The 24,555-nt window shown below is 42.3% G+C and overlaps 1 protein-coding gene across 2 annotated transcripts in view; it reads right to left on the bottom strand.

Annotated features, from left to right (window-relative positions):
* SMAP2 (small ArfGAP2) overlaps positions 1–24,555 on the bottom strand; it is a 976,618-nt gene that overhangs the window by 173,875 nt on the left and 778,188 nt on the right. For both annotated transcript variants that reach the window (XM_044059966.1, XM_044059967.1), the window contains exon 8: positions 17,922–18,084. In XM_044059966.1, the coding sequence (XP_043915901.1) occupies positions 17,922–18,084 (163 nt within the window). The remainder of the gene's footprint in view (positions 1–17,921; positions 18,085–24,555) is intronic.

The raw sequence follows: 24,555 nt of genomic DNA, 5'->3' as shown, positions 1-24,555 counted from the left end.
TACCTTGACAGTAAAGCAGTCACCATAAGAGTTCAAACCAATCACATTCAATCTCCTGCGGATAAGCTCAGAAGGGTGGACTGTACCATGGCAATTCAAAAGTTTTTTTTTTTTTTTATTTTGTGTGTATTAGCCCACTGAACAAAGGTCTCTTTTCAGGGGTTAAATGACTTGCTCAGTTACACAGCTGTCAAATGGAGGTGGACAGACTCAAACCCTGCACCCCTCATTACAGGAAATGGGTTATTAACAACCAAGAACATTAGTACTCTACACCAACTGCCAGGCTTCTTTGGGAATGCAACTGTTTTAATCACTTAAATCCAATATGAGCCAGAGGTCTTCCATTTTCTTTGGCAATAAAAATACTCTGGTTTAACATCCTGATCCCTTCTTGTCTGGTGGGACCTCCCGAGTTGCTCTTTTCTATAGAAGACTGCTGACCTCCCTTCGCGCTACTTGTTTGTGAGGGTGGGATGTCAGTCAAGCACAATGAATTGGGGGCATGGGCAAGTGTGAAAAGGATTTTATTTTCCTCTGAAATACCAATATTTTTATCTACTTGACTAATTGACTTGCTCAGTTACCCTGACTAATTGCTTCCTCTTTCACTTCTATCTTCCTACTCCCTAGGGTCCACTTTCACCCTTTACCCCGCTAATGTAGATTACTGATCTCCTTTCTTATTGCTCTCTGGCTTTTCCTTTCTTCAACCTACTTCCTCTTCAACCTTCCTATTTCCTCCTGTTTACAAAGGTTTGCATATAATTTCAATGTTTACAAGTATATTATACCTTTTTTAACAAACTACCCTTAATCTTACTAAGAGTAGTTTCATCCTCAAAAAAAAAAAAAAAAAAAAAAAAAAAAATAAAAAAACATTATTGTTTTCCCTCCATACTCTGATTTGGTTTCAATGTTTACAATTGCCTATGTAATTCCACTATTAATCTTTAATGTTTTTAATGTTTGTCTGGAGCTTTTCTCCCCGGGCCTCTACTGGAAATGGACATGTATCCAGTTAGACTAGCCCGGTCAACAAATGTAAAATAAAATAAATAAAATAAATAAATAAATAAAATAAATACTTGCCTTCTGTGAGTGCTAACCAGTTTGTTCCACGCTGTCTTAGGAGCAGGACAGTTGGTATAGAGCTTCGGGATGATCGTGGTGTCCATCTGAATACAGACTGTGGCCCTGCTGTTGTTGCTGAAGCCTTTCTCTCTGATACAGCAACCTCTCTGAAAGTTTCCTTGAGCAAATGGGTCCCTCACTGACTGCTGATTCTTTTGCTGCTGCTGTCCAGTCTTGAGCCACATTTGACATGGCCTACTTTGTGTCTTTGAAAAATGTCAAGGCAACTGAAATCTTTTTTTCATAGATTCGAAGTGTGCCTTGACTTCAGGGCCAAACAGTCAAGGGTCTTAGAAAGGGGAATTCATAAAAAAATTGTGTTCGTGTCCTCAGTGAAATCAGTAAGCTAAGTTACTGTAGGTGTGTTGGTACATGGATAATGCTGGAAGCCACAGGCCTGGCTGAACCCTCTCTGGAACTGTAAGCTTAACTCATCACAAGGTTCAAAACGAAAGATACAGATACCAGCTGTGGTCAAACTTTCTCTCTCTGTAGCAGCTACAAATTGCAAATGTCTCTCCAAGAAAACATGGACGATGCATAAACACTCTCCCCCTGTGTGTCAGATCTCCTTGTACTCTATATATGGTGGGTGGTCATTTTTTAAGGGCATCTGCTGCAATAAGAATGTACTGTTTAGGAGTTTTCAACCAAAACATTCCAAATTATAGGAGGCAGGATGATATAATCTGGTTTTACAAGTAATGGAGTCCGCATGCCTGGGTTTTTCCATACTGTACTGATGGCCACCTTAAGTTTGCCCAACAATGGACAGACCACTCAAGACTATTCCTGAGTGGAAAAAAAAAGAGACTTTCTGCAACATCTGCTCTGAGGACAATGGATCACTATACTATTCCTCCAGCTTTACCACATAATTTCCAAATACCTCCCTGAATCTGTGGTGATCAAGGGGTATTCTGGGGATGTCTCCATCCTCTTTGTCAGTGACATTCAGGACTGGTGACTCCATAGGGGAGCTGATGTGCTTCTTGCACTAAACCTTCTTTGAAATCTTTGGACCTCAGGGGAAGCCAAAAAGGAAGATGATGACCATTTGACTAGGATATCGTGAAAGGGTACTGCAGAGAACCTTGAGTCCTTGTATCTTGCTGTATGAAAAGACAAACAATGAGTGCTCAAAAAAAAATACTTTGTCACTTGTGGCAACATTAAGGGCACAAAGAATGAAAGAGGTATCCAAAGCAAGGAAGACTGTACACTCAGGATCTAGGTTAACACAGCCTGCTGAATTGGTGGCGGGAACTTTAGAAATTACCACTACCAGACTGGGCACATCAGTACCCGTGTCAATATCAAAACTGTCAGCATTAAAGTCTTGTCTCATGCAGCAGCACTGACAGGTAAAATGACACTGGCAATAACAGTGAGAAAGATATCAGTACTGAGGGCAAAGTCTATGCAACTCTATGTCTTTCCTGCTGTAGGCAATGGCTCAGGCACTGATACCTGAATGGTTGCTGCCAGCAACCTTAACAGTGGCATCTATAATATGAGGGTCAATTAGGACAGCTTAGAAAACCTGTACTCATGGGTAACAGTAACTGATGTGGCCTTTTCCATAAAAGAATGTGAAGGGAAGGGGCAGTGTAGTGCCACTTCTTTGCCCTCAAATGGGCATCCACAAACCTGCCACAGTCGAAATCAGTGGAAACAGCTCTCTGGTAGGCTGGTCTAGGGCCCAATATTTGGCAATCTTCTCAATCTGCCAAACTAATAAGACTCAAACTTGATTCACTACAAAGATGACACAGTCTGTATAACCTGTAGTACAGCTATATGAATGCACCATCCATTTTTTCCAGTTTTGATACTAGAAAGGAAAACTGGGTATGCTTGTCTGTTTCAGGAAACATGGGTCTTCTATGAGGCCCAGGTGTATCCATAATGGATAAAGCACTGGAGGGCTTCAGGTCCAAGAAGGAGCTCTTGAGAACTTTTACAGGAAAAGGACTTTCCATACACGAAAAGTCTAAGGTGATTCATTCTATTCTTTAAAACGTTGTTGGTAAAAACCTTAAGACAGGAGACTTATGAATGTCCTCCTCTGCCAGAAAGTATAAGCAGAACTTGTATTTTACCCAGAGTTAGACTGTACTTCTGCAAACGCATTGTTTGAAACAATGCCCCATGTTGAAAATAAACAAAGGTGAGCAAACCCTCAACACAATTAATAGCAGCAACACTAACAGCCATAACATCAGTAACTACTATTTTTAACTATATGTTAAGTACTGAAGGAAAAAGAAACAAAAGTGGAGAAAAATCCATAAAGACAACAGAAAAACAAGTGGAAAAGAGCAGTGATCTCTCACTCTTAAAACAGGGAATTAGTCACTGTTCTAAGGGAATTCAGTGAGCCACCAACAGAAGTAGGTTCAGTGGAACAACCGAGAACAAAACAGCCATTAAAATATTTTCAGTTTGGATTCTGAATAAACTGGAATACAGGCAAGAAAATCCACAGTAACAATTATAGAGCTAGTCACAGGCTTTTAAGAATTTTTTCTCATAAAACAGGTATCCTGAGACAGTTTCCCCATATGAACAAGGAACTTGGTAAGTCAGATGTGGTGAGAAATGATACTGTGGTGCATTCATGGATGAGGAAAGGATCACCGTAGCTGGCAAATTTAATATGCCAAGCTGTCCTAATGCCTGCAAGCATTACTAATGCTGTTATGGAGGACGGACGTCTTCACATCAGATAGCAAAATAAAATATTTTACTTTCACTTATTAAGGATGTATATACAGACTGTTTTATTGCTGATGGTACTACAAAGCAAATCAGGGAGCATTTAGTCTTTTGGGTGGAAAAACGAAAAGAAAATGAGGAAAGTGCACACATTTTGTCAATACAGCTGGGCTGTATTCTAACGGCTGCTCCATGGGACTACAACCAACTCTTGAAAAGGCATGTCCAAAGCAATGTCAGTCTTCTGCAGTATTTCTAAATGATACATACAGACCAAATATATACGACTTCCTGCTAACATGATCTTATTTATTTTCCAGTTGTCCTTTCCTATTTGCGATCTGTTTATAGCACTGAATGCAATTTAAAAGACTCAAGAAGAAACGAACAGCACAGGTAACAGAAGGATATTATACCTGTATCGCGAAGAGTGGAAATTGCTTCTCTGAAAAACAGCTTCAAAAGACCACCTTTAATATTCTAGAATCAAAAAACTTATACCTAAAAACCTCCTTAATTCTGGCAAACATATGACTATGCTATACTGGAGAAATCTCCTTTGTCAAAAAAAAACATTAGATCAGCAAAGAACTCTGGACAATCCCACTGCTGATTTGTTTGGGAAAAGAACGTCTTTTAAATTCTACCGAGGCCACTTAAAGACTTCAGTTAGGCAATAAGTTACCTCAGTGAAGTCATAATCCCCATGAATGAAGACCACAGCTCAGTCTATAGATGAAAAAAACACAAAGCCAAAGAGGAAACCTTACTAATAGAATTAGAAACTAGTACAAGGCATTTATTCTGAAAAGGTAAGAGTATTTCCTAAGGCCATCTTAACAATTCTTTCTACAATGAACTTCTTCCCTACTGCAGAGTAGCTCTGCACATGCAACACATAGTAAACAAAGTCAGTGTGCCAAACAATCTCAGCCCTTAAGGCAAAACACCATGCCTGATACACTAGTAATAGGTGACTCTATAGTCAAACACACTGATGTCCCACTTACCAGGCTGAACAAAGAGAGGGTAACAGTGAGCTGCCTGTCGGGAGCTAGGATCCGCCACATAACACATGCACTCAGGTCACTCCAAAGCAAGTACAAATATGACTCCATCATTGTCCATGCCGGTGTGAATGACCTGAGACGTACCTCCTTGGACTACATGAAAAGAGACAGAGGAGCTCTCTGATTATGTAGCCCAGGCCGGTATGACCCTGACCCTGAGCAGCATCTTGCCCTCACCAAGAATGATGCCACAATACAAAGACAAGATGATCAGCTTTAATAATTGGCTCAATTACTGGTGTCATTCTAGGGGGATCCAATGTCTGTCTGCTTGGGATGACATGCTGGACAAGCCACGCTGCTTCACAAGGGACGGCTTGCACCTGTCACCACTGGGCTTCTGGATATTGGCTAAGGCTCTTGCCACCCCCATAGTGCCTTTTTTAGGCAAGGCTCAAAGACAAACCCACCACCTTAGAAAACAATAAAGGAAAAAACTAAGGGTAATGCTGCTCAACGCCAGAAGTCTAAATCTCAAGATGCAGGCTCTCGAAGCACTCCTCAGTATGGAGAGCATCGATGTCTGTGCAGTAACTGAAACCTGTTTCAAGGCTCCTGAGAGCACCCCAGCCCTACCAGGTTATACCTCGTATCATGCATTTCGGCCCCAAAACCTGGGCCAAACCACAAAAGGAGGAGTGTCCATATTCATTAAAGACACCCACACCTCCAGGTTAGTGGCAACGCACGAAGCATCGGAGACCATCCATGTGCAACTAACCGTAGGCAAAACTGCTATACAACTTGTAGCATGCTACAGACCACCCTCGCAATCTCAGGAACTCCATTCAGCCTTCCTGAAGACACTGGAGGATATGAATGTCTCACCAAATACCATCATATTGGGAGACTTCAACTACCCAAACATAGATTGGGTGCATTACTCAAGCCCCAACACCCTAGCCTACAGGTTCCTGGAATTCATCACCTCAAATGCGATGGAACAACTAGTCACCTCCCCCACAAGGGGAAATAATATACTTGACCTGATCATCACAAACATGGGGACAAAATGCTCAACACCGGAAGTATACCCCTCACTAGTAAGATCAGACCATAAACTAATAACCCTAGATATTCTTATCCCACCTCCACCCCCAGCACAAAAGACCACAGTGAGAAACTTCTCAAAAGCCGACTTTACACTCCTTAGGACTGAAATGGTATCCTTCAAGCCACCTGGGCCAGTGGAAACCACATCCCACACTGCTGAATCCTTCATAAATGCTTTCTACGGGCATCTCCAAGAATGCATGGATCATGCAATCCCAAATAAAACCAAGACCCTTTCCACCAAAGGCAGGCATCCAATCTGGTGGACCCCAGCCATAAACAAACTTTATAACAAGAGAAGGAAGCTACTGCAAGACAGAGCAAAATCCCATAAAGGGAAGGCATCCCTGATCAGCACTAGCAAAAAACTACGTTCGCTAATAAAATCATCAAAGGCCAACTTTGAGAGAAAAATCGCTAAGGATACTAAAGATAATCACAAGGCCTTCTTCAGTTATGTTAGAAACCTGGGCGGAAACCCTCATATATGCGCAGAGTTAGCTCATAACGGCAAAAAATACACTGAACCCACAGATATTGCCAACATACTGGCAGACAGGTTCAATGCAAATTTCTCCCCTCCCTCTCCCCCAAAATACAAAATAAATATCTCAGCTGAATGCAACCTCCCTGAAATCTCAGATGTTTATGTGAGAGCTGCCCTCAGCAAAGCTAAAAATACAGCATCCATGGGACCTGACGGTGTCCCGGGTTGCGTGCTACGTGAACTCCTAGAGGAGCTAAACCTGCACATAAGAACGCTGTTTAATCTTAGCCTTGCTACAGGATACATCCCTGAACACTGGCGTACAGCTACAGTGGTCCCACTCCACAAAGGTGGCACCTCTACAGACCCTGGAAACTACCGCCCCATAAGCTTGACCAGCCTGGTCGGCAAAGCTATAGAAAAGATCATTATGGAACTCATAAACAAAGACATTGGGGAACTACAGACAATTGACCCTACCCAGTTCGGCTTTGTAAAAGGCAGATCCTGTCTTTTAAACCTGGTGGACTTTTTTGAAACGGTCACTAGAGCCATCGATGAAGGCAAAGCAGTTCATACAGCCTACCTGGATCTGGCAAAAGCCATCGACACAATACCCCACTCAGGCATCATAGACAAGCTCAACAGCTTAAATGTAAACCCGTTTGTCACAAGATGGGTTGCAAACTGGCTAAAGGACAGAACCCACAAAGTCAGAATAGCTGGAGCTATGTCAGACTCTAAGCCAGTCACAAGTGGAGTCCCACAGGACTCTGTCTTGGGACCCCTCTTGTTCGGCATTTATTTCTCAGATGTGCAGGCAAACATAGGGGGTTGTGGCTGACAAAGTTCGCAGACGACTGCAAACTAGGCGCCATAGTCGACACACCAGCTGACACATGCATCCTCCAGAAGGGCCTCACAGAAACAGACGACCGGTGCCAGAGTCATGGCCTTAAACTAAATGCCAAAAAATGTATAGTCATCCCCTTTGGAAAAAACAAAGTACCCACAAATTAACACATAGGTGGTAATCCATTAAGCACGGAAAAAGTAATCAGAGACCTGGGGACCCAAGTTGACAGTGACCTCTCATTTGACACCCACATCGCCAAAGTGGTTAGAAAGACCTTCTACCTTGCCCTCCTTATCATGAAGGGATTCACATCCAGATCAAAGGATGTCATTGTACCCTTATATTCCTCCCTTATCAGGCCTATGATTGAGTACAATGCCCCATTTGGTATGTACCTCACCCGGCACCTGCAGCAGCTGGAGAGACCCCAAAAGTACCTTACCAAGAGGATCAAGGGTCTCCAGCATATGTCATATGCTGCCAGACTGAAAAAGCTCCAGCTCTATTCAGTAGCATACCACCTGCTCAGAGGTGATCTGTGCCTTACGTACAAGGCCATGTCCAATTCAGAATTAATGGACATGCTCCACCTCAAAAAATCCAAATACATCAGAGCCACGAGAGCTAAAGATCTAAACCTCAGCACAAATATGAATAGGACATGCTGGAGGGACAGATTCATAACTCAGAGGCTTCCCGCACTCTGGAACAGGATACCTGTCCATGTTAGGCAGAGCCCCTCACTGACTCTCTTCAAGAGAAATCTGGACAAATGGATGGGTGATCGTAGGTTTACCCCGGGGATCATCTCTGTGTCATTGCTAGATAGAGGCACAGTAAACTAAATTGTACACTTTTGTATCATTACATGGGGTGGCGAAAGCCACATACACTTTGGCTAGGCTTATAAATGCCCTAGAGCAGATAGCCTAGTACTATACTATGAAACTATAAGCTCAGTCTTTTGACCATTAAAGCTTAGCTAGAGGATAACATGGAAAATATATATGTACACTCTGAACTACAAAACAGTGAAGTTTATGAAATGAAAAGAACTAATACAAGAACTAATAGCACTAGTAAAATGTTTACAAAACACACACACACACACACACACACACACACACACACACACACACACACACACACACACACACACACACACACACACACACACACACACACACACACACACCACTGCAAAGATGAACTACAGACTAGAATACATACTGCATGTGATCCTAGTCAAAAGGCTGAAAAGTTGTATTCAATTGTATAATTAAATTATGATATGCACTTCAGCAAGCTTCTATCTGTTGCCTGCCAAACATTTCCTCAGCAGTTAATAGTCTCATTCATTCCATAATGGAGTAAAAGACCATGGGATGCTATCATGCAGGCAATCAGACTAGTTTCTTACCTGGCCCCTCCCTGGAAACTGCATGCTTATAAATAAAAGGATCTGTAAACCTTTACCTGTGGGTGTGAATATTCCCATGCATGCACAATGAAAGTAGCACAAAAATTAAGTTTGGCATTACCACGAGCATGGCCTGGCCTATACATACAGTGCTGCATGCCATGCACCTCTCTTTGCAGCAGCAACCGGCAATGCAGGAGGTTAGACTTGCCCTCCCCTAAGAGCACATAAACAGCCACTGGCATGTTCACTTCCCCCTCACTGCCTGGCTTCTCCAGTGCTCGAGCATCTAATTAATTTTGGGTCATAGCCAGGGTTTCATTGCTCAGTGCAATGGAGATGCACCTCTGGAAGTTTAATTCAGAAGCCGCCACTTGAAATGACATACTGTGGACTGTATTAAACTTAGTATGGACTCTGTTTCACATTACTAAACTATATTATTCTGAAGTTTGTACCCTAGATGATTTTACAAATGATTCAGCACATGGATAAAATCAGTCACGAATCAATATGTGAAATGCTGTAAAACCAGAAATGGAGCATTAGCAGTAGATATGAAATGTATCTCAGAGGCCAAATGTTCACGTCGATATATCAACTTTTATTATCAAGTTTAAAAGGCAACTCCAGCCAGTCGTATACTTTAACCTAAATAAAGATTTTTTTTCAAGTATAATGGCAATCTGTATTTTGCTGAACATTAATGCAGTGACTAGTACTTAATTCTTCTGTTTCCCCATCACAGGCAATAACAGGTAACCAAGATCCTACTATACATCGGCAAACAAACTTTTGTGATGTTAATTTCCATATTTACTGGTAACTAGTACAGAATGGATACTGGAAAGATGTGAACTCCAACCAGGCCAGATGTGCAGAATCTAAACTGTTAGTCACAGATGACTGAGCAGGTCAGCCAGAAGAAAGTTGCAGTTTCAAACCATGCAATATTTTACGTGTGTGTGTGTGTGTGTGTGTGTGTGTGTGTGTGTGTGTGTGTGTGTGTGTATGTGTATGTGTGTGTGTGTGTGTATGTGTATGTATATTGGGATGGTAAAGTAACTCATTATCAATTATCACAGACTTGAGAAAAAATGTCAGTTTAGCTAATTTGTCTGGAAGAAAGTTAAAGTATCACAAAAGGGCATTTCATTAGCTTATACTATCAGTGACAACTGCATACTGACGTTGTCACTAGAGAAATTATGAGAGTCACAATACAGCCACCATAGCTAAATGCAGAGATAAAGCTCCTGAAATTGTCAGTCTAATTTTTGCATATTACGATGACACAAACTGCATTGTGGGGAAAAGATGGACTGAAAATCAAGATTACATTAGCATGGTAACTCCACAAACATAATTCTGGAGTACAACCAAACATGAAATAGCTGTGCAATGTATGAAATGTTAGTACATTATATATATATATATATATATATATATATATACACACACACACACACACACACACACACACACACACACATATCTAGATATCTATATACATGCAGTGTACACGCGCACGCACGCGCCCACACACACATGCACACACACACACACACATATATATCTAGGGTCTATATAAGATGAACGACCGTTCCGATGTTCGAATCATAGATGGTCAACATCATATGATCGAATGTCGGAAAGGTCAAAGGTGAAAGTCAACGGCTTTTCACGCACAGAATGGGAAATTTTCACTTTCTGCACTGAAGTGCATTCTTGGAGTTGGTATATTTAAGTAGGGGGGGATGTATGTATAGTGGGGTGGTAAAGTAACTGATTATCAATTACCACAGACTTGAGAAAAAATGTCAGTTTAGCTAATTTGTCTGGAAGAAAGTTAAAGTACCACAAAAGGGCATTTCAGAAGCTTATACTAAAAATAAATAATCTCACAAGCTTGTCTACAATGCTAGAGTGGGGTATGATGTAGAATGGTTAGCAGACACAAACACACCGCAATCATCACATAACCACAAAAATCAGTGTGCAGCACAACCACAGCCCCTAAGGCAGAACACCGTACCTAACACACTTGTAATAGTTGATTCTATAGTCAGACACACCGATGTCCCTCTCACCAGGCTAGATAAGAAGGTCACTGTCAGTTGCTTGTCTGGCGCCAGAATCCGCCACATTACCCACTCACTCAGGTCACTCCACAACAAGTACAAATACAACACTGTCATTGTCCATGTTGGTGTGAATGACCTGAGACATACCTCCCTGGACTACATGAAAAGGGACATAGAAGAGCTCTCTGATTATGTAATCAAGGCAGGTATGACCCTAGCCCTGAGTAGCATCTTACCCTCACCAAGTATGATACCACAGTACAAAGAAAAAATGATACATTTCAACAATTGGCTAAGTTTATGGTATCATTCAAAGGGGATCCAGTATCTGTCTGCCTGGGATGACATGCTCAAAAGGCCTCGATGCTTTGCCAGAGATGACTTGCACCTGTCACCCCTGGGATTCAGGATACTGGCTAAGGCTCTTGCCACCCCCATAGTGCCTTTTTTAGGCAAGGCTCAAAAAAGAATCCACCACCGTAACAAGTACTAGCGATAATAAACTGAGGGTCAAGCTGCTAAACGCTAGGAGTTTAAACCTCAAATGCACACTCTCGAGGCACTCCTCAACATGGAGAACATCAATATTTGTGCAGTAACGGAGACCTGGTTCAAGGTTCAAGAGAGCACCCCAGTGATTCCAGGTTACAACTCATACCACACATTTCAGCTGCAAAACCCAGACCGAAATACAAAGGGAGGAGGCGTATCCGTATTCATCAGGGATAACCACACTTCCAGACTAGTTGCAAAATATGATGCCTTGGAGATCATCCAAGTGCAACTAACAATGGGCAAAACTGCAATTCAGATTATAGCTGGCTACAGATCACCTTCCCTGCCCCAGGACACTCACTCCACTTTCTTCAAGGTATTGGAAAACATGAAAGTCCAACTAAACACCCTTATACTTGGTGATTTCAATTACCCAAACATCAATTGGGAAAACAATGAAAGTACTAATACCTTTGCTCAGTGCTTCCCGGAGTACATTAACTCCAATGCTCTGGACCAGCTTGTAAACATCCCCACAAGAGGTAAAAATATACTGGACCTGGTCATCACCAACATGGGGGACAAATGCACCACACCTGTGGTAAATTCCTCATTGGTCAGATCAGACCACAAACTCATCACCCTAGATATCCACATACCACCCCCCATCCCCCATCCCAAAAGAAACCATGGTGAAAAACTTCTCCAAAGCAAACTTTATGCTACTCAAGACAGAGGTGGCAAACTTCATTAATCCCACGCAGAATGTCAATATGACTGAATCTGCTATATCTTACACAAAAGCACTCTACCAGCACCTACATGAGTGCATGGACCATGGTATCCCGAACAAGACCAAGACCCACTCCTCCAAAAAGAGGAAACCAGTCTGGTGGACCCCAGCCATAAACAAGCTCTATAATAGAAGGAAGAAATTACTTAAAAAAAATAAATAAATAAAAACCCAGGAATGGAGGGGCTCCCTGACCAACCTTAGCAAAAAACTAACCTCATAAAAACTCTAAGGCAAGCTTTGAAAGAAAAATCACAACAGACACCAAAGACAATCACAAAGCATTTTTTAACTATGTCAAAAACCTAAACAGCAACTCTCAGATAAGCTCTGAGCTACAGCATAACGGCTCAAAATTCACGGAACCAAATGATATCGCCAATATACTGGCAGATAGGTTCAGTGCAAATTTAAGCTCACCCTCTCTCCCCAAAGGGCTCATATCTGTACCAGAAAATTGTGCTGCCCCTAACATCACAGACACTCAGGTGAAAACAGCACTCACCAAGGCAAGAAACACAGCATCCATGGGACCAGATAGCATCCCAGGCTGCGTGCTACACGAGCTCCAAAATGAATTAACCCTTCACCTCAATACCATGTTTAACCACAGACTCACCTCAGGCTATGTGCCCGTATAGTGGCGCACGGCAACAGTCATACCACTCCACAAAGGAGGCACAACCACTGACCCTGGGAATTACTGCATCATCAGCCTGATGAGTCTCATCTGCAAGGCCATGGAGAGCATCATCATGGAACTCAAACAATGACATTGGGAACCTACATACCCTGGACCCCACCCAGTTTGGGTTCGTGAAGGGAAGGTCATGTCTCCTAAATCTGGTCGACTTCTCGAAATGGTCACTAAAGCAATAGATGAGGGCAAGGTGGTTCACACAGCATACCTTGATCCTACAAAGACCTTCGATACCATTCCCCACTCAGGAATTATAAACAAACTCACCAACCTAAATATAAACCCCTATGTAACAAGATGGGTTGCAAACTGGCTCACAGATAGAACCCATTTAGTGAGAATAGGAAATGCTAGATCAGACTCCAAACCTGTGACTAGTGGTGTACCACATGGCTCAGTCCTGGAACCCCTCCTGTTTGATATCTACTTCTTGGAAGTACAAGCAAACACGGAGGGACTATGGCTAACAAAGTTTACAGACGACTACAAACTGGGAGCCATAATAGAGAATCCTTGTGACGTTGACATTCTTCAAAAGGGTCTTACGGATACAGACACGTGGTGCCAAAACCATGGCCTCAAACTAAATGCCAAAAAGTGCACTGTTATCCCCTTTGGGAAAAACCAAGTACCTATGAACTACAACATAGGTGGCAGCCCACTTATCACAGAGAGTGTGACAAGGGACCTAGGGACTCAGGTAGACAGTAACCTCTCTTTCGACAACCACATTGCTAAAGTGGCTAAAAAATCCTCCTACATGGCCTACCTTATCACAAAGGGGTTTGCATCTAGGAATAAGGAAGTTATTATCCCACTGTACTTATCACTAATTAAACCCATTATTGAATATAAAGCCCCATTCAGGATGTACCTAGCAAGACATCTGCAGCAGCTGGAGAGGCCTCAAAAGTACCTCACAAAGAAGATAAAGGGCCTTAAACAGATGCCCTATGCCATGAGGCTAAAAGAAACTCAGACTGTACTCGGTCACATACCAGCTACTCAGTGGCGATCTCTGCCTGACATACAAGGCTATGTCAAACCCCGAATTGCTAGAAATGCTCCACCTAAGGAAAACCCAATCCACCAGAGCTACATGCTCAAGGGATATAAACCTAACATCATCAATAAACAGGATGTGTTGGAGGGACAGATTCGTGTCCCAGAGACTCCCTTTGCTCTGGAACAAGGTCCCCATATATGTAAGGCAGAGCTCCTCATTGGCACTCGTCAAGAGAAATCTGGATGAGTGGATGGGAAACAGGAAATTCACCCAGGAATCACTTCTACGGCCCTACTCGACAGGGGTGCAGGTAACTAAACCACCTGGGTGTGAGTGCTATAGCACAAAATTTATGGCAAGGCTTAATTATGCCCTAGGGCCAATAGCCTAGTACCTACCTATGAACCTATGAATCAGTGACAATTGCATACTGATGTTGTCACTAGAGAAATTATGAGATTCACAGTGCAGCCACCATCGCTAAATGCAGAGATAAAGCTCCTGAAATTGTCAGTCTAATTTTTGCACATTATGAGGACACAAACTGCACAGTGGGGAAATGATGGACTGAAAATCAAGATTACATTAGCATGGAAACTCCACAAACATAATTCTGGAGTACAACCAAACATGAAATAATACTGCCTAGAATGACGCAAAGAGCTGTGCAATGTATGAAATATCAGTACACTATATACATATGTGTGTGTCTGTGTGTGTGTGTGTGTGTGTATATATATATATATATATATATATATGTGTGTGTATGTGTGTGTGTGTGTGTATATATATATATATATATATATATATATATAGATATATATATAGATATAGATACCTATATACATGCAGTGTGCACAAACACACACACACACACACATATATCTATATCTATATATCTATATATATATATATATATATATATATATATATATATATATATATATATATATATATATATATATATATATATATATATATATATATATATATATATATATACAGGGTTTACATTAGATGAGCAACCATTCCGATGTGCGAATTATAGATGGTCGACATATGATCGAACGTCGGAAAGGACGAAGGTGAAAGTCAACGGCTTTTCACTGGCAGAATGGGAAATTTTCCCTTTCTGCAGTGAAGTGTGTTCTCTGAGTTGGTATATTTTAGTAGGGGGGTGTGGGGGGTGCTGCTCAGAGCAGTAAGGTAAGTTTTTTTATTTTTTTATTTTATTACATAGTCGAAGTTTCGAACTTCGCTCATATGAGTTCGCTCATGTGAGGTTCGAAGTTTTGAAACTTTGACTATATAATATAGACCCCTAGAGATATATATATATATATATATATATATATATGTGTGTGTGTGTGTGTGTGTGTGTGTATGACATAGTAACGCAAAACTTTAACAAGTGAATTAACAAAGGAAAATCTAGAAATGCTTTATATAATTTAAAGCAACCAAATACATGCTCATACATGACTACTTGAGAATATTTACTACTGCCATCATTTTACTATGACTTTATGACTACATATTCATGTATTGTATATTTGCGAATGAATCCAGTTTTATATATATGCATCATATTACGTTTTCTATAATCTTAATGGGAAGAGAAAGCATTCCTCTGTTCATGGTCTCCTCAAAATTCAACCTTTCTAGCAAAGAATATAATAATTTAAGCTAAAATTGCCTTTTTTTTCATTTTTGTAGCTAAGCATTCTTTTGGATTGGTGCCTCTCATTAGCCACCCATGGACTTACACTGATCCATACTCGGGGCCAGTGAAGAGACTGAGGCATGCGGGTGCAGTGTCAAATTGCTGCTGAGGAGTATCTTTTTTTTCTTGTAACTTAATTCCCTAACTTCCCATATCCTTGCACCTGCATGTCTCCAAATGGCAGATGTGCACTGGGGTCTTGTGGTGTGTTATCTCACCTCCCCTGTGACTTTGCCCTAAATTGGGAATATGCAGGGGAAAATGGCTATGTCTGTTTTGCATGTCCCTAACCTCCATCAGAAATCTAGCGGAAGGAGGTTCAGGTGCAAGTCATTCCCCGCAGAAAGGCATGCCCATCCTCCTCCTGCTGCACCTCAAATGCCCAATTCGTTAATTGAAGCTGGCTCCCCTGGACCACAGTTAAGGCTTTATCACTGTACTCCCCGGTGCTGCAAAAATGAATACCTATTTTACTGTAAAGTAACTACAAGTAACTATGGTAAAGTGAATGCTTCTGTATACAACTGGATTTACAATCTTGCTCTTTTCAATCAGTCTTTCCTCTTATTACAAGATAAATGTATGATTATAGAGAGGCAAAAGAAAATCAAGAAACTTAAAAGACACACCCCAAAATCATTAATTTATGCTTTCCTGAGTTTAGGTTGCATTCAGTGCCTAATTAAGCAAGGGACAAAACTAGGCCACAAAGAAATGTTGATTTATATTAATAAGGGGATTGAAAACAGAAAATAAAAAAATATAGCCCAATAGCTTAGAGGTTAAGGTGCAGGTTTACCAACTAGTAGACCTGGATTTGAAACCTGGTTGGGGAACAATTGGGCAGCAGCATCTGCGGGGAAGAAAGGTCTGGCAATCTACTTCTGTAATATGCCATGAGAACTCAACGGGGCCTACCCATAGAGTTGCCATGAGTCGATTTCAACTCAAGAGCATGTACTACTACTAATAAACAGAAAGAAATTTCGCCACCCAAATACAGGTAGTCAAACAAATTTGTTATGGCGGGGATACTATGATGTAAACCTGATAACAGATATGGCAGCTACTATGGGTATCACATTTTCTAATCATTCCCTGGGCACTACAAACAACCAAGAACAGGATAGTGTCTCACTCATCAAGACTTTATTTAGGCAGAAAGCTCTTCAGAGCAGAACAAGAAGTCTGTGGAATACGCTGCCCCTAAATGTAATAAATGTAGACAGACCGGGGTCCTTTAATACCAGTGCTGACAAATCATTTGGTAAGAGAATTCACGATTTACTACTAACTGGGTACAAACTCTTTGAAAGTCTCTGACGAAGCCTGGAGTTTGACTTGCAATGAAAAATGTAACTTTCAGATTTGCATCTGCATCCTGAAAACAGCTAAAGAATGGTAGGTGCAAATTTTAGAATAACAAAATAGAATACTGCTTCACAGATCAACAAGAAAAAAAAAACTTCCACATCCATGTTTTTCCAGTGACAATTCTCTCTTTAAGCAAGATTCAATAAAGTGAACTTGCATGTCTGGCAGGGTGGAGCATTAGGAATGCTGCAGAAGTGTCATCCTCGGGTGATATGGTGAGTTCCCTGTCCAACAGTGTGACACAAAATGATTTCTACAAAAATAATGCCAGCTTTCAAGGCCTTGATGTCAGAGCATCTGTTATGTCACTTCTAATATTTCAGATTTTCTAACTTAAATATAACTGGCTCCAGCTTGGTAAAATACTGTTCTTAACTCAGCATTCTTAATTTGGAAATACTGTTTTGTAACCGCTGCATATTACTGTCTTTAATTCATATTTTACATGAACGTTTGTCAGACAATTATGCCATTGCCTTATTTTTGAATTACTGTCTTAATGCTCATTTTAGATTTACTTACTTTTTCAGTTCTGCTCCCCCCCCCTTTTTTTTTTGAGTTTATTAATCATTCGTAATTGTTGAGTTTTACAGTTTATTTATAAATGTACTGTGATATTGCTTTTGCATTCTTAAGAAGCTTGGGTCATGGATGAAAATTTTGATGAACCAGTACAACTACTCAGGAATCAAACTTTTAAAATAAATAAAATGCTGCAATGAGGTACATGGTCTTATTTTAAAAATGCACACAATGTGTTAGTCTCCCAGGTCCCCATCCCAGAATAACAGAATTTGTCCCAGGCCATTTCATTCTCTCTCTCCTGGCCCATTCCCAAATCACTGTCCAGATGATAGAAACAGACACCTGGGTTTTGCACTAGTGCACTGACTTTTAACATCCACCATATCATGATAAACCAAATTATATGCAAAAAAGAAAAATAATAAAGTAAGACAATCTCCAAATAATATCCTAATGAACTGTTTTACTTCTTTGCAAACATACCCTGAGCAGGTAAATGTGTCGGCTGTGATCCGTACAAGGATAAAATAGTATCCTTTGACAGCTTCTTTCCTGTTTCCTCTGATTTACTTCCAGGATCAGCAAAAAGGTTCAGGTTGTCAGATACAGAGCCAGTGCTCCCTCCTGTTGAAGAGATGCTGCTCATCTGGTAGAACAAAGAAAAGCATGACATTTTACACAACTAATATGACAACTTTTGATATTAACTGAGAAATATGGTGAAACCTGTAAATGGCAAGACTGGGTAACTGTGTTTTTTTTAATAAAATGAACAAATGACCAACAAAAGGCAGTGACTATGCAAACTTAACTTTCAAATGGCCCTGATTATGCATCAGGGGTTTGTTTTGCATGGTCTCTTCTACATTTGTTAAACTGTAACAATTAGTAATGATTATAGTTAATGTCAGCTGTTACATGATTCTAATTATTCAGAAATCAATTTAATTCAAACTATCTTCATTTATCAACCTTCGAAGCAGCTGGTGTCAGTGTTGAAAGTGCCACCTCCTCAACTATTTTTGGTTTTATCTTAGCTTATCATAAGAAAAACTTCGTTATTTACACAGCTGTACAAATTTAGTTTTTTGCTATCACCCAAATATAATTTGCCCAAAAGGCTTTTACTGTTGAAATAAAGAACCCGCTCAGGGTGATGTCCTTCAAGGATGCATCTGCAGTCCTAACAAATGGGTTGTCCTGGCCTCAGGCAGCCCTTCGGTCGGCTGGATTCCAAAGTCTGGGTCTGGCCTCGGCTGATGTCGCACTTCACCCGACGTCATAGCTGCAGTTCAGCGGGTATAAAGGCATCAGCCGACGCCATCTTCCCCAGTCTTTCTTGCCGCGTGGCGCCCGAAGCAGAAGCTGTTCGCAAGTGCCGGTCGGTCAGAAAGTACAGTTTTGTACCTACCATAAATGTAGATGTCCGATAGGCATGCATCTGCAGTCCTTACAAATGGGTTGTCCTGTCGTCAGGCAGCCCTTCGGTCGGCCGGATTCCAAAGTCTGGGTCTGGCCTCGGCTGGTGTCGCACTTCAACCGACGTCATAGCTGCAGTTCTTCGGGTATAAAGGCATCAGCCGACGCCATTTTCCTCAGTGTTTCTTGCCCCAGATGCCAGGTGCCCTCTAGGAAGGCTAAATTTGGATAAATGCAAATGGTTCCAAATAGTAGAGAGCAAACAAAAAATAAGCATGTATGTACATATATACAAACAAATACACCATAATAGATTCCCCCAGCTAGCTACAAAATGGGCAAATACCCTAGGAGTACCACAGAGGGGAAGGAGGGTGGGTAATCCTGACTGCAGATGCATGCCTATTGGACATCTACATTTATGGTAGGTACAAAACTGTACTATGTCCTTCAAGGATGTATCTGCAGTCCTTAGAAATGGGTAGAATACCATAGCCAAACTGGGGGAGGAGGAGAAATAAGATTATGGTGTAGTTAAGATCCCTTGCAAAACAGCAGTGGCAAAACCTGCTCGGGATCTGGAGTATAAAGGTAAATTATAATGCTTGGCAAATGTATGCACGGAGCTCCAAGTAGCAGCCTCTAAAATGTCTTTGGTAGCCACTCCTAGTAAAAAAGCTGTGGTAGTGGCTGTAGCCCTTGTAGAATGAGGCCTGATGTTTTCTGGAGTTTTCTTCCCATGGTAGGAGTAACAAAATCTAATGCAATTTCCTATCCACTTAGTGATTGTCTGTTTTGAAATTGCTTTTCCTTCCATTCCTGTTGCATATGCTACCAGTAGCTGGTCAGTTTTTCTATTGCTCTTGGTCCTGCCCAGGTAGTAACGTAATTGTCTATGTACATCCAAGGTATGCAACAGTCTTTCTCCCCTGTTCTGTGGGTTGGGGAAGAATGTAGGTAGGTGGATAGCTTGATTTAAAGATACCCTGGAGACCACCTTTGGCATAAAAGTAGGATTAGTTCTCATGGACACTCTATCTTGATGGAAGATCAGGAAGGGCTGTACTGCCATTAATGCCTGTAGCTCAGATACCCTTCTTGCTGAAGTGATTGCAAGCAGGAAAGCAGTTTTCCATGATAAGTACTGTAATTCTGCTGTTGCTGCTGGCTCGAAAGGAGGGAGTGTCAACTTTTCTAGCACAAAGTTCAAGTCCCATGCTGGCAATGGTGGCTTCCTAGGTGGCTTTACATTTTAATCCCTCTCAGAAACTGCCTGAGCAGAGGATGTGAGAAGACTGGAGGATCCAAGTTGTATTCTGCTGAAATAGCTGATGCATGAATCTTAATGGAAGAATAGGACAGGCCGTTGTGGAAGAGCTCTGCCAAGTATTCCAGGATGTTAGCTATGTTTACCAGTGACACATTCTCTCCTTTTGCAGTACTCCAAATGAGATATCTTTTCCATTTTGCTGAATAATTTTTTCTTGTTGAGGGTCTGCGAGCCTCCAAGATAATGTCTTTAACCCTTTGAGATAAATCTGGGTTATTTGGTCTTATGCAATGTTCCAGGCAGCCAGCTGCAGTGTTTTCAGGTTTGGATGCAGGGTTTTGAAGTTGTTCTGCGTTAACAGCAAGGGAACTAGGGGCAGAGGCCATATTTGTTCCCGAGACATACTCCTCAGTAATGGGTACCAATGTTGCCTTGGCCAGTCTGGAGCTATCAGGATGATCCTTGGACGGTCTTCTTTGATCTTCAATAGCACCTTGTGCATCAAGGGAAGAGGTGGGAATGCATATGCTGTCAGGTTTTTCTAACTGAAAGATAGGGAGTCCACTTTCCAAGCAAGCGGGTGGTACGTCCTTGTGCAGAATTTTTTCAGTTGGTGATTGTGTGGGGATGCACATAAGTCTATTTCTGGTAGTCCTCATTTCCCTGTAATGGTTTTGAAGATGTCCGGATGCAGCATCCATTCGTGGGCATCCGTGGTAGATCTGCTTAGGATGTCTGCTAGTATATTTTCTTTTCCTGGCACAAAAATTGCTTGTAGCTGAATGTTGAAGCTCAATGCCACATTCCAGAGGTCCATTGCCATCCGGCATAGAGGGTATGAATGTGTGCCTCTCTGTTTGTTGATGTACCTCATAACTGTGGTGTTGTCCGTCCTTATCAGCAGTTGACCCTGTCGAAGAAATGGTCTGAATGCCTGAATTGCCAGTTTTACTGCCAGCATTTCCTTTTGATTTATGTGTAGGTGCAGCTGGTCTTGAGTCCATAAGCCTTGTATGCACTTGTCCAGCATGTGTGCCCCCCAACCGAGGTCTGAGGCGTCTGTTGTGATGGTCTGGCTTGGTTGAGTGCTGTGGAAGGGCAGTCCCTTGTTTGATTGACAGGCCTGAGCCCACCATTGGAATTCTTGTTTCAGGCATGGAATTATTGGAATTTGGGTTTCTAGGCTGTGCTTGTGCTGAGACCATAAATTCCTTAGATACCACTGTAACTTTCTCATATGTAGTCTGGCATGTGGAATCAATATTATGCAGGATGCCATGTAACCGAGAGTTTGCAGGACTTTTCTTGCTGTTAGCTGGTTCTGCTTTGTTAATGCCATGAAGTAGAAAGGGAGTTGCTCCTGTTTTTCTACTGTCAGGAATGCCATTTGTTTTGATGTGTCCAGATCTGCACCCAAGAAGGTTATCCTTTGGGATGGTATCAGCCTTGAATTTTTTATATTGACTGTGTATCCCAGGGCTTGTAGTAGATGAATGACCCTTTCCAAATCTTTTGTTAATTTGTTTTTGTTGTCCGCTTGTAACAGGCAGTCGTCCAGGTAAGGGTAAATTTGAATTCCTGAAGCCTGCAATGAGCAATTACTGATGCCAGGCATTTCGTGAATACTCTGGGCGCAGTAGATAAGCCAAAGGGCAATGCTGAGAATTAATAATGCTCTGATCCTGCAAGAAATCTGAGGTATCTTCTGCAATTTGGTCGTATGGGGACGTGCAGGTATGCCTCCTTGAGATCTAGAGTTACCAGCCAAGACTCCTTGCCCAGCATGGGAAGAAGCTGCTGTAGGGTCAGCATTTTGAATTTTGGAACAATGAGGTATGTGTTTAAAGCGGACAGGTCGAGAATAGGTCTCCATTGGTTTTCTTTTCTTGGTACCAGGAAGATTCTGGAGTAAAATCCTTGCCCTTGTTCCATAGATGGTACCCTTTCTACAGCTCTCATCCTTAGTAAGTGAGTTATTTGTTCTAGAGCTTCTGTCTTCTGATTTGGAGGTAGGTTTGGCATTCCTCTCTTCCTTGGTAGAGTATGGAAGTGAAACCTGTAACCTTGGTCTATTGTCTGTAAAATCCATTTGTCTCCTGTGATGTAATGCCAGTTTACTGACAATAAGGCTAGCTTCCCGCCTAAGGGTGCCTCTAGTTGTTCCCTGGTAGGCGGTGCCAGAGCCAAGTCACTGCGATTGTCCTGTGGAAGTGGTGGTGGCTGGATCTGTGGCTGTACCTCGCTGGTTGTTAGCCTGCCACTGGCGTCCCCTGTAGGCACCTCTGGATTGACCCCTGCCTCTTGAGCGCCTATTCCTGCCTCTCGGAGCTCTGGAGGTGTCTGGAAAGGACCAATTCTTGGAAGGCCAGTTCCTGCTAAACCTTGGAGGCTGGACCTGCAAGAAATCCTTGACTGTCTGGACAGATTTTGCTTTCTCTTCCACCTTCTTCAGCACCTGCTGCAGGGAGCCAAACAAATTGAGCTTATCCATGGGAGCATCTAGGAGCTTTGATTTAACATGGTCTGGTAAGGACTGCTCTTTTAACCATGCATGTCTTCTGATCACTGTGCCAGTCATGGCTGATCTAAAGGAAGCCTCCAGTGCATCATAGCCGCATTTTAAGGAATGATTACTGACCTGCTGAATGTTATGTACCGTTTCCTGTACAGATTTTTTGTCTAATGGTTCATCCGAGGACAGTTTTTTAGTTAATTGGTCTAACATAAATTCCTGATACTGAATCATGTGGAATTGACAGTTCAAGGCCCTAGCTGAAAGAGTAGCAGAAGTGTAAACTTTTTTACCCCATCTCTCTAAGGCCCTAGATTCCCTTTCAGAGGGGAGGGGGTTTTTAGTAGAAGTAGCTGCTACAGCCTTGGGTCCCTGGGAGATAGTTTCGGGATCTGCAAAAGGGGCCTTATACAAATGATAATGCGTGTCCGGAACCCTGTAGTACCTATCGGGCATAGCAGGGGCTGGAGGAAGAGAATCAGGAGCAGTACAAGCATCATTAAAAGCATCATCCACAACAGTAAGGACTGGAGGAATGGCTAAAGGCCTATGCTGTGGCAAATGCAAAAAGGTTCTAAGCCTTTTCCTAGAGTCTGAAAAATCCTGGCCCTGCCATTGAAATTGTTCCCTCATAGCATGCAAGATTTCCCCAAAAGAAAATTCCTCAGGCGGAGGCAGAAGGAATGGACTCTTCTGCATCAGAGTCCTCATAAGGAGAAAAGGGGCCCTCTGGAGGGTTTGAATTATCTGATTCATCAGAGGAGCCATCTGAAGAAACTGGCTCAGGGGGCTCTACTCTAGTCCTCTTCTCTGGAGGTGGGTGAGTGGCCCTGTCTGGATGTGGTTGGGATCCCCGGATCAAAGAAATGAGATCCTCAGCTAGACTAAGCATTTGTGAACTAGAGCTAGGCCTGTGAGAGGGGGTCTTAGCAGGCACAGATTTTGTAGTTTTTGCTGCTTTAGCCCTGGCAAAGGCCTTAATCGACATGGATGCAGGAGGCCTAGCAGCTCCACGTGCAGGGGAAGAAATATCCAAAGGGATAGTATCAGATAAATCCTGTGAACCTGCAAGAGCAGGTGGGATTTCAGTAGCAGATTCAGCCAGGCTGGATGAGGCCTCGGTAAGTGGCAAGCTTTCGGCCGAAGGAAGAACTGTGGACTCGGTTTCAGCCGAAACCGAGACACTCGCGGTTGGCTTAACCGTGGTTTCGGCCGAAACCTCGGACCGCGAGTGTCGGTCCTTTTCCTTGCGCTTTTTAGAAATTTGCGTAGTCGGAGTATCCGACGGCATAATGTAAGCAAAATCGGAGCCGAAAAACTCTTCAGCAAATTCCGACCGACGTCTAAGCGTCCGTCGGTTGAAAGAAGCACAGGCTAGACAAGCTGCTACGTCGTGGTCTGGGCCTAAGCAAGGTAAGCAGTAAGAGTGGAAATCTTTATGAGGTATTTGTTTCCCACAAGTTAAACAGTTATTCACTTTTTCTGACATCGGCTGAGGCAAGAAAGAGTCCCCAACGGGGTACTTAGCTTTTTAGAAGTCTTCGGTACTTGTAGTAGTAATCTCTGGTTCTGACCGACCGGCACTTGCGAACAGCTTCTGCTTCGGGCGCCACGCGGCAAGAAAGACTGAGGAAAATGGCGTCGGCTGATGCCTTTATACCCGAAGAACTGCAGCTATGACGTCGGGTGAAGTGCGACACCAGCTGAGGCCAGACCCAGACTTTGGAATCCGGCCGACCGAAGGGCTGCCTGACGACAGGACAACCCATTTGTAAGGACTGCAGATGCATCCTTGAAGGACATCCAGAGATTGCTACTACCGAAGACTTCTAAAAAGCTAAGTACCCCGTTGGGGACTCTTTCTTGCCTCAGCCGATGTCAGGCAGGGCCAGGATTTTTCAGACTCTAGGAAAAGG

This window comes from Protopterus annectens, chromosome 1.part2, assembly GCF_019279795.1.
Source record: "Protopterus annectens isolate FY-2018-M chromosome 1.part2, PAN1.0, whole genome shotgun sequence".
Classification (NCBI taxonomy): domain Eukaryota; kingdom Metazoa; phylum Chordata; order Ceratodontiformes; family Protopteridae; genus Protopterus; species Protopterus annectens.
Note: the sequence above shows the minus strand (reverse complement) of the source record. Positions and strands in the feature narration are given on the sequence as shown.